Source organism: Lactuca serriola, chromosome 6, assembly GCF_051521515.1.
Source record: "Lactuca serriola cultivar US96UC23 chromosome 6, Lser_US96UC23_V15, whole genome shotgun sequence".
Classification (NCBI taxonomy): domain Eukaryota; kingdom Viridiplantae; phylum Streptophyta; class Magnoliopsida; order Asterales; family Asteraceae; genus Lactuca; species Lactuca serriola.
The window spans coordinates 38,180,101-38,191,524 of record NC_136413.1 but is presented as its reverse complement, the minus strand read 5'-3'; the positions used below and the strand labels follow the sequence as shown (position 1 = coordinate 38,191,524).

The 11,424-nt window shown below is 33.0% G+C and overlaps 1 protein-coding gene across 4 annotated transcripts; it reads right to left on the bottom strand.

Annotated features, from left to right (window-relative positions):
* Positions 1-3,426: 3,426 nt before the first annotated feature.
* On the bottom strand, positions 3,427-11,168 carry LOC145058025 (increased DNA methylation 1-like). 4 transcript variants are annotated; one of them, XM_079005944.1, is made up of 19 exons: positions 10,677-11,168; positions 9,187-9,666; positions 8,990-9,085; positions 6,994-7,073; positions 6,782-6,904; positions 6,577-6,675; positions 6,392-6,473; positions 6,234-6,293; positions 5,773-5,825; positions 5,525-5,691; positions 5,283-5,451; positions 5,129-5,186; positions 4,952-5,008; positions 4,606-4,863; positions 4,456-4,520; positions 4,306-4,362; positions 4,121-4,214; positions 3,867-4,007; positions 3,427-3,773 (listed from the first exon to the last, which is right to left on the bottom strand). In XM_079005944.1, exons 4-19 carry the CDS (start codon positions 7,041-7,043, stop codon positions 3,636-3,638), a joined length of 1,671 nt encoding a protein of 556 aa, XP_078862070.1. In that variant the 5' UTR covers positions 7,044-7,073; positions 8,990-9,085; positions 9,187-9,666; positions 10,677-11,168; the 3' UTR covers positions 3,427-3,635. The 4 variants fall into 4 exon arrangements, with proteins under 4 accessions (XP_078862070.1, XP_078862071.1, XP_078862069.1 ...); XM_079005945.1 differs by having other exon boundaries at positions 9,194-9,666; XM_079005943.1 differs by having other exon boundaries at positions 8,990-9,666.
* Between the last annotated feature and the right edge of the window lie 256 nt (positions 11,169-11,424).

The window sequence follows — 11,424 nt, the reverse complement described above, 5'->3', positions numbered from 1 at the left end:
GCCTCTCAGGATCACTGTAGCCTGGACCTCGAGTAACCATCATATTGAAATACACAAGAAAACTATTAGAAATAGGCTAAAGCACATACACAAACACTTACACACTCCTACAAGTTCCTTAGCACCCTAAGATTCCTTCTCGAGTTGCGTACGGATCTGGTGCTTTCTGTAGTACGGGCCCAATATTACCTTCCACACCAATTTGGATTTGCCTCAAGTCGTCCTCTTAAGGCCATAATTCACAAGAACTCTATTCCTCAAGGGTATCCCTACACTCTCTTCTCAGAACCACTACTAAGCATCTAGGAACTCATCCTAGACTATTCTCCCAACACTATTTCGCCTCGCAAAGATCTCCGTTATCCTCGCCGTTATCTTTGCGATGCCAATCTTACACAATATAGGACTCAACAGACAGTCGAATAAATGATTCTACCTCAAGTCCACAACCAAAAAAGGAACGGGAAGAAAGGCTAAATCAGACATTCTAAGGCTATATAATCCTAATTATGTACAATTATGCAGCATGCACTAAGCAAATTGCAAGGATAGGTTCAATCTTGTAAAAGCAATCTCCTAGGCTAAAGGCATCTCAGATCAAACAATCCTAACACACTCTTCCTGAAATATCCTTAGCCCATCACTCAACATGTAGTTCTATCAGTTCATAAGATAGTAGCTCAACACTACACATAAAATAAATAGAGATATTTTGGGAAACTACTGCTAGAGCTCTAGTTGATTGTACACATTGCTTCATTCGGTTTTCTCCTTTGAAATTCTTTGTTTCTTTTTGAAAAGTTCTTATGAAAACCCTAAAATCCTTAATTTGAGTTTGGAATCCCACGAGTGTTTATCCAAATCCCTCAAAATGGTGCTTTGATACTAACTTGTAACATCTAAATTTTCAAACCAAAATTTTCGTTTTTAAATTCAGATAAAAACATTGTTCATAGAAACCATTCCAAGAAAATCACAGTGTCGATTACAATCATCATCAAAATATCAGAGTGTCCCAAAAATATTCGGCATCATATACTCCAGGTGAATGTGTACAATCAAGTCTTTGCTTTCCTGTGATCCTCAGAAATACCTGAAACACATTTAATTAACAACTGTGGGCAAGCAAGTATGGGTTATCAACAACCATAGAGACTACTCAAAGTCTCAGTGGGCAAACATCACTCCCAATGGGTTATCAACAACCCTGGAGACTACCCAAAGTATCAGCACACATAAGATAACACATATTACAGTAATAGCACATAGACCCAACTAGTCATCATTTATGTATACTACCACAGAGGTAAGAATAAGTGAGGAGACTCACCTTGCACAAATGACTGATAGAACTCACACCCGAACTGCCGAAACTAGACTTCGCCTAATAGTTACATCAGTCAACCCTAATTAATAATTAAGTTAATTTTTCATACTTCACTAATCCCAAGCCAAGTCTAATCCATAATTTGGGCAAAAGACCATTTTGCCCCTCCCAATATCCAAAACCCTCACAACTTGCCAAAAAGACATATTTGGTCAAAAGTCAAAGAAAGTCAACGACGTCCATACGCACGACGTACACTTCTCTATGCTGGGCATAGAGTTCTGCAAAAGTACGCTCGACGTATGAGGTAGATTCCAACATTAAACTATTTAAGGTGTTAATCATTAAGACACTTATTCAAACTTCAGATCTAACCATAAAGAGATATCTTAAACCATAAAGTCTCTGACTTTAAGCCTTTGCATGGCTACAAAGAGCTAAAACCCAAAACCCTAACATTTCACTTCACTAAAGGCTCCATAACTCTTGTATGGGAGAAGGGAAAGGGCTAAACTAACTGACATTTGTGAGTATGGAATACTACATAGCTTATAAGTTGTCCTTTCAGACGTTTTAGATGTTTAGAGTCATATTGGGACAAAATGAACTCAAATCCAAGACTAAACAAGATCTATCAAAATAACCTCCATGGTTTGAACTTTATACCTCAAAAAGGTGGACAATGAGACGAAGATTATGGATCTAGAAGCTAAGATGCACCTCCACCTCTTAAATGATCTTCATCACTATTAAGAACACTCAAGAATCACTTTCAAGCTTCAAATCTCACTCACAAAAGCTAAGGGTCGATTTTAGGGTTTAGAGGATATGGAGGTTGGTCATAAGAAGGTCCAAGAGGGATTATGATGCTTAAATAGGGGTCACAACCCAAAAGATTAGGGTTTTGGGAAAGCACGAGTACGCCTGTTATACACACATGTACGCCCAACGTACTAAAATGTTGACCCGTCACAAAATCTTAACTTACGCCTGACGTACGACTTTGTACGCACAACGTAAGGACCTCTTTTGCAAACTCTTACAAACACAAGGGACTGGAAAAGAAAATACCTTACAACGGGTGTTACAAATCTCTTTTAATAGCATTATTAGATTTATTTAATTTATCATGATTGTTTGGTTAAAGATTAATATGTGTTGTTGCTAATATAATTATTGCATATACCTAAGTTAACAGAGCTTAGAGAACCAATCTGATTTTGTTGACTTGAATCATAGTTGTTAATAACCATTAACAATTGTAACCAGAGATAGACAAAATCATAAGGTTGGGTTAATAAAGTTGTTAAACTTTAATGTGATGCATGCATTAGACAATCAAATCTATGCACCAACTAATTACCATGACCATTGTTAAACATCTAATACATGCTCCACTCCACTTGGTTGAGGAATATAACTCAATAAGACTTAAGGAATAACATTAAACAAAATTGAGACTAAAATCTTGATATCAAACAAGTGTTTTGGCGTGATTTTTAATCTCAAAATTGCTTTTGGGAAAAGTCCTTATTGCCTTATAATTTTTTGGAAAATGAGTTTTTAAAAGCTGTTTGGATTAGTTTTTGTGGTGAGAAAAACTAAAAAGTCAATAAACTGGTTTTAAAAAGTGTTTGACTTAGTTTTTTAGGAGTAAAATGACCACAAACCACCAAAAAACCAATAAGCCAATATTTTATTACTTTTTAAAACTCTTTTTTTCTCTAGCCAAAAAGTCATTTGAAAAAGCCTCTTGAACAACCCGAACATTCTTTTTAACTTACTAGCTTTTTGCAACAAGCTAATAATTTAATTTAAGCACTCCCAAACACCCACTAAATAAAAATCAATAAAGTAAGTAATAAAACTGAAGTACAAGATAATAGATTCCAAATGAACAAATTCAAGCTTAAAAACGATTTTGATGATTCTCAAAGGATAAGAGGCAAGGAGAATGATCGAGAAACATCTCTTGTATTCAAGATTTATTTCTTAATGCAATGGACTCTCGTTTTTTCTTAAACCGAAATAAAGGATTTTTTTAAAGACAACATATTTCATTCCCAATAAAGACATAAGAAACAACGCACGAGTCCAAATGTCAACACACATCCATAAGTCAAAAGTCATAACAAATCCAAACTTGTTTCGAATTTCTAACATACCACAAACCATTCAAAGCATACAACATAAAGAGTAAAAACATCCATCTTACCCAAGATGGATGTTTATAGTTTTAACCATAAACAAAACACAAATCCACCAAAACGGTATTATTATTCAATCATTCATTCATTCATTGCTTAATTTACTTACGCATAGAAAGACTGAAACGAAAACCATTTTGAAAAGTAAGTCCACCAACAGGCCCCACCACATCCTTTTCTAACAAAGATGTTCCTTGAAACGCCACCATTGATGTTAACGTTTGTCTATATTCCCTCCGCTGTACACATATATAATATAACATAATATAAGTTATCTCTAACATTATAATAATAATAATAATTAAGAAACCACTTAATAATAATAATAATACCTGAGCTGGAGTTACTTTTTGAAAACCAAATTTCTGAATCCACATGGACTCAACATCCTCAGCAGCATGAACAATCATCTTCTTAACAGTGAGATATGCAAGTAGCTTCTCAAAGCAGTTGAAGAAAAGTTGGAAGTAGCCCTGAATTCAATCAATGTATTCATACAATTTTTTTTATATATATAAATGAATAAAATAAACAATTGATGTTGAAAATGTGTAAACCAAATGGAATAATAATATAATATTTATACCTTTCCTTGGTCGGTTTCATTCGTAGCAACTATTGGAAGTTCTACAACATCTGTTCCAAATACACGAAACATTCCAGCTGTAATAACCTTTGATCTGCACAATTTATAATTATAATAATAATTATTATAATAATAACTTTGTATAGCATATAAAAATAAATAGAAAATGACAAGTGTAAGCTTACTCTATAGTCAGCATTGCACAATGAACTCCTGTGAAGTCGGAATCCCCCATTATCTGCCTATTGGTTGGAGAAAAAGAAAAAGAAAAAATAAAAATTAGATGCTAAAAATAAAAATAAAAGTTTTAAGTAAATTGTTTTATAATTGCTTACCCATACGCCATTGATGGAATAAAGTCACTTCCAGTAATGGAATCAACAATAGGATTGAAGCATTTCTGTTAGAAATAAAATAAATCGTTATAAATTAATTAATTAATCTGTAATTATGTAAGCAGTTTATAGTTTATAGATTATACTGACATGGAAGATATCAACGGATTGAGAAAGCAACACTCTGTTCTCATCAGAAACGTTTTTCCCACGCAAAACAATCCATTTCATGTCGGAATTGGTGATTCCGATTCCGATTCCGTTTGCATCACCGACCATTGAATTGTCCCTGATTAAACCCGTAAGAGAATGAGGGACCTTCACGGGCCCACATTCCACCAATCTCTCAAGAACAAAATTAAGTATTCCACAGTCTGCACTGCAATACCAATTGCCAGATGGCAACTCCTGTAACACATCATATTAAATCCAGTGAAAAAAAAGTAAAAAATTTAAGTAATTAACTAAATTCAAATTCAAATTCAAATTCACATACCTTCAGATACATTTTCTTGTGTTCCCTCAAACACTTGACATGATATTCTCTTTCGCACTGCAAGGAATGGAAAATGGATTACTCGATAAATCTAACAATTATTAAAGAAAACAAAAACTGAAACAACCAGATAAACTCAGGGACCAAAAATGTAATTTACTCCAATTATAATTTTACCTGATCACAAACAATAACAGTCCGATCATCGAAGCCTTCAGTGGTGAAATCATATGCTCTGTATACACCAAAGTTATTCAAATTTTATAATAGATGTAGCAAAGTTTTGTAGTGCATAAAAAAATTGTTACAAATTTTATAAAATTAGGGTTACCTGCAAATACAACATGCAACAAGGTCACAATTATCAATCTGAATGCAACGTTTTGCAATTTGCTCAATTTGATCAAGTTCTGAATGTTGCAAATTCATGGAGTTTCTGCAATATTTGCAGAACCATTTTTCTCCAGGGGCACTTGTGTCAGATACACATTCTGTGACATCTAAAGGAATGAAAATCAGATTCATTATAAATTATAAATTTTTTATAATAAACAAAAATATTGATCTTTTTACCTTTATGGAAGGATCTAGGGCATCCATCACAGAGCACTAAGTCTCCATCTCTCTTACAAACTCCACAAAGTTCATCATTCTTCTTTGACAGGTGTCCAACAGTTAGCTTTAAAGAAGATGCATAATCATGGAGTGACAAGCCATTTGCAAGAAAGATGTTTCCATATCTGGATATGATTAAAAAAAGAAAATCAATATAAATAAACTATACAGAATTAAAAAAAAAAAATTAAAAATTAAAAACTCACGGTTTTTTGCGGGAGGCCTGGCCAGCATGAGCTTCAAACTGTGAGGGGCTAACCTGATAATTACAGATTAAAAGGATTAGAAGGAAAAGGTTATTTTATTAAATATGGAGTAAATTACTGAAATCGTCCCTGTGGTTTAGTCAAAATTGCACGTTTGGTCCCTAACTTTTTTTTTTGCACTCGGATCGTCCCTGTGGTTTGATTTTGTTGCGTTTTTCGTCCCTGTGGTTTGATTTTGTTGCATTTTCCGTCCCTTACATACATAAAGTTAGGGACCAAACATGCAACTTTTACCAAACCATAGGGACGAAAAACGCAACAAAAGCAAACCACAGGGACGATCCGAGTGCAAAAAAAAAGTTAGGGACCAAACGTGCAATTTTGACTAAACCACAGGGACGATTTCAGTAATTTACTCTTAAATATGTTAAAAGTTGAAGGGGTCAAGAAGAAAGTAGTACCACGGTATTGCAGCAAAAACAGAATATTCCACGGGCCCACTTGTAACCTTTTAAAAGTTCCTGTAAATAAGTGTAAAAATAAGATGTTAGATGATTGGAATATAATAAAGTGATTTAAGATTTTGATTATTTGTTATTTGTTATAAAAGTTTCAATACCTTTCCATGAGACTTGTAAACTACTTCGGTTCTATCAGGTAATCCGCCTTCTTGAAATACCAATCGGTTCATTTGTTGATCCCTTGAGAAACGAAAAAAAGACCAAAAAAATAAAAAAAAGTTAATTTTTATATATGTTTTTGGGATGATTTAAGAGGTAAATGATTAGAGAATTAAATAATAACTTGGATGTTAGCTTTGTGTTTCTCTTGATCTGTGAGGATGAAGATGAACACTGAGCTGCATTTGTGGCTAATGGAGTTCCAGAAGAAGACCTTAATAACCTGAATCAATTTGCCAAAAGAGATTATTAGTTTAAGAGCATTTTTGACATATGTACCCTTTACTATAATCATGTAGAAGTTTAATAAAAGAACATATATCACCAACCTTTTCTGGATCTTCCCTTTTAGCTGGTGTAGTGACAAGTCGATATCTTTAGGGCTTTTTGAAGGATTTGGAGCTGTGAAATCTATAAGGGTTTTGGAGGAATTCGAAAATGACTTTGGTGACCTACACATTCATGCCATAAAATCATTAATAAAGATGAATATTATCTACCTCAATGTTTTTTTTTTTTAAAAAAAAAAATAGTAACTCACTTTGTCACAACCTCCCTTTGATTCTGCTCTTGAGATAAATCCTTTTCCATATTGCTTCAGGGAATTTTAGTGCTATTGAACTGCGTAATCACATAAAAAGAGGTGTCAAAAAAGTTATAAACTTGATAATCTCTTGTATAAATAAAGAATGGAACAAAGAACTAGTTGGCTAAAATAAATACAATTTTTTTCTTTGTCTTTTCATGACTCTTTTCCCAATGAAAAATACTTGCAACAAAATCCATCAACTAGATCCAGAGAGATTTACCAAAGATGAAAGATCCATGAGAAAAAATACTTGAATTCTAAAAAAAATGACTTCAATTGTTTATAGATGTTAACATTAAACTTGGTATGAGAAATCGCATCGATTCTAGACCGTTTTCATTAAAAACCCCCAATTACATTAGATCTTTATAGAAAATAATATACATTAACAAATGCATGTACTAAATTAGCAACAAAATCCATCGATTTACTTTGAGTAGAAAATTTTAAAAGATACACCGAAGCATGGTGGATAAAGCTACAATCATTAGATCGAGCCACATTGATGCAAAATCCTTAAGTAAAATAACCAAATTCAAAACTATTGATTTATCTAGAATCAGAAAAATCCTAGAAAATCTAAAAATGTAACACACACACACTCCCAATGAATGATTGACACAAAATTGGGATTGAGACTACAAGGATCGATAGACAGACCTCGGATGCAGATGATGGAGCAGGAAGAAAGATGATCAAAAGAAGTGAGAAGCGGCTAGAGGAGATGAAAAGGGGGTGGATTAAATACACAAAAAAACCCTAGAAAGAGAGGTAGACTCAGAGTCAACTTTGTGAAAATGGCTATTAATGCCTAGATATATATAATGAAGTTTTGTCTATAAAAGGATTTGAAAACCCAACCACTTTTTCGATAAAAATATATTATTGAAATTTGAAATGTAAACTTGTTTAAACGGCACACGACACCCGTCCACGTCCCTACGAACGGGTCCCACATGGAGGAGGTATATCACAATGTCCCTACCCCAGTTGATACCCAAGTTTTCAATAGGCATGATGTACAAATAAGATCACTAAATCAAGCTTTGAGTTTTGAATATTTTGTAGATTATTAAGAAAATGTAACTAATTAGTAAGTTTTCAATTCTAAATATCAATATTTAAAATACAAAATGAAAAAAAATGTATTCTTATTCTAGATATACAAATTTTAGCAATAACAATGTTTCAAAACAAGAAATTGCACGATCTCTATACATTTAATACACAAAACTTATGCTAAATAAGTATATATGTTTAGCAAAAATGCCAAATAACACCCTATATTTATAACTCATTTGATTCCAAAATAGAGTAGAAGTGGTGAGACATATGCTATTACAATTAACATTAAAAACTCAATAAAAGATTATTTATGAGAGTGCAATAGACATGTAATCCTAAAGAAGTCATGATGAGCAATCTTAAGTACTAGACATATGCTATTACAATTAACATTAAAAACTCAATAAAAGATTATTTATGAGAGTGCAATAGACATGTAATCCTAAAGAAGTCATGATGAGCAATCTTAAGTACTAGGATCTAGAAAGTAGAAACTAATGGAAAGAATCTTTAGAAATTAGACCTTCTAACTTCCATTATGATGTAGAGTGACACAAATGAAGATATAGAAAATGTTCAATTAATAGTAATACCCTAAGCGTAGTAACTAGTCATGTGTGTGTGAGAGAGAGAGAGAGAGAGAGAGAGAGAGAGAGCGAGCTTATAGACTGATATAGATAGCTTCAAATTTTCATTCTAACTAAAACAAAGAGGTGGTAAGACTGATATTTAGAGTTTATAAAAACAAACATACCACAAATTGTACAAAATGTTACCATACACAACATAAATCACCAAACTTCATATTTAAACACATAAAAGTATGCACCAAAATATAATAGCAAGACACCCAAATAATACTAAAAGACATGAGAAATATAACCTTATTGACATAATTGCAAGGTCAGTAGTCCTTTCACTTTGCATTCACAAGGTCCTCATTGCATTGTACCGTAATACCCTCAACCAACAGAACAAACTGCAAAATGTATAGCAATGATGAATTCAACAGGATTACATTAGTATTTATAGGTTATATGATTTATTTATGAAGTGAAAGATAAAATATCAGAGATTAACCTAGCACCTTCGGTCTCCATATTGAAGTATACTTTATATTTAGGGCCAAACTTTTGCTTAATGAAGTGTTCATATAAAGTGGCATAAATGACTAGAAAAAGTTCATGAATGGACAAAACTTTCTTTAAGGTTTTTAACATGGAAAGTGGTCCTCTGTTGCTACACTTTATCATAAACACTTTAGATAAATAATATTAATGGCCAAAAGTCGGTCCCGAATTCCTCAATAAGCCTTGTAGATTTCAAAGTTCTTTATCTCTAATAACCCCTGTGGATTTCAATGTTCCAAATTCCCAAAACACCCTGCAGAGTTCAATGTTCCAAATCTCCGCGAAAGCCCTGCAGGTTTCAAAGTTCCAAATTCTCCAAAACGCCTTATTGAGTTCAAAGTTCCAACTTCTCCAAAATGTCATGCGTTCAAAGTTCAAAATCTTCCATTTAGCCTTGGAGATTCCAAAGATCCGAATTCCCCAAAAAGCCCTACAGATATCCACTACATAAGTTAAAAAGGGAAGATACAAAAAAGTTGGTTTTATATGTTCTTTTATTAAACTTCTACACGATTATAGTAAAGCGTACATATGTTAAAAGTGCTCTTAAACTTATAATCTCTTTTAGGCAATTGATTCAAGCCATCAAGGTTTGCTTCTAAAATTACACCAACCAGAAGTACAACTCAATGTTCATCCTCACAGCTATTACAATTAACATTAAAAACTTAATAATAAAGATAATTCATCAGGCAGTAATGATGAGCAATCTTAAGTGGTAGCATCTTGAAACTAATGTAAAGAATCTTTGGAAATTAGACCTTCCAATTTCCATTATGATGAAGGAGCGACATATAAAGTCATAAATGACAACAAAAGTTCATTTATAGACAAAACTTTCTCCAAAGATTCTAACATAGAAACCGATCTTCTATTGCTACACTTTATTATAAACATGTCCCTTAATTCCACATATATCATTCTATCTTTGGGTTTGAGATATAGGCATTTAGTTCATTAACCTCAAAAGAGCTCACATTAGAAATTTGACAAGAAACAATGAGCATTTAAAGTTCTTAGAGTAGATTCATAAATACCTTTCAACTAACATGCACCTAACTTGTCCATTAACTATTAGTCTGTTACATTGAAGAGCATAACGTAGAATTTTTGGGAATTAGTTTCCATAAGAACACCAAAATATTTTTCCTACATAGTACATACACTATCAAATCTTGGATAATTTGAGTTTTCCTAAGTGGTTAAGATGTATACAATGATTAATAGGTCCCTGGAACTCTTTCATTATCTTCAACTGATAACACCAATTGAACTATAATGAAATCAAATCCATGAAACCATTTACTTCTGGTGACAATTGACATGTAATCTCATTGAAAGATTACTCTCTAAAAGCCTACTTTACAGAAACAAAGCTTCTTGTTTTGGTAACTATAAAAATCATGAGAGGCAAGTAATGATTATGAGGAAGTAATCTACCTTGTTACCAAAATTGTAGAAAACATGAACCCCTCAAGAAAACCACTCTAAGGAGTTCACTGATGTTAGTTGGAGATTTTTCAAGTCAGTCTTCATCGAAATTTTCAGATTTTCAGATCCAAAAATCTTACTTGTTTGAATCGCCTTTTTTACTTATATTTTTCACTTTTAACACAAGGATTCTTCTTCCTCCTTGGATATGTCGACGTTAACAAAATCATCATTTGGAATTCTATTGTTAAGCCTCCTTGCCGGAAGAAATGAACACCGTCTACGGTGTTCTCCATACCAGAACAGAATCGTAGATCTTTCTTCTTTTCTTTTTTTAGCATCGCATGAACCCAAACTATTAACATTCCGATCGAGCGAGCTCTTTATTGTTGACTATAACGATGATTGAATCATCAATCAGATTCGTAAAAAAGAAAGCTTGATGAAGATCGAGCCATCAATTTGTTCTCAAAGACCTAAAACCCTTGGATTTAACGGAATTGGAGCCCTGTATTTTGTTTTGGTTTTTATTTTGTTATCTTTGAAAAGGATAAAACTTAGGAAAAACATCAAAAATGGTCCACATGGTTCTTAAAAAAACCGAGTTAGTCCTTAACTTTTTAGGTAATCAAAGACGGTCCCTATAATCTCAAAACTTTTAATGGTTGGTCATTTTGGTTAAGTTCGTCAGTTTTTTCTGCTATGAATAGTGTATATTGATAACCGCTATTGTGGAAAGAATGGTGAAAGAAAGAAC

What these genes read in the sequence shown, in the direction of transcription:
- LOC145058025 (XM_079005943.1), bottom strand. Translation starts at nt 7,043, where the DNA reads ATGGAAAAGGATTTATCTCAAGAGCAGAATCAAAGGGAGGTTGTGACA. An exon ending in ATGAAACCGACCAAGGAAAG is followed by an intron (nt 4,008 to 4,120) that starts GTATAAATATTA and finishes GATTGAATTCAG; the next exon opens with GGCTACTTCCAACTTTTCTT. An exon ending in AAAAAGTAACTCCAGCTCAG is followed by an intron (nt 3,774 to 3,866) that starts GTATTATTATTA and finishes ATATGTGTACAG; the next exon opens with CGGAGGGAATATAGACAAAC.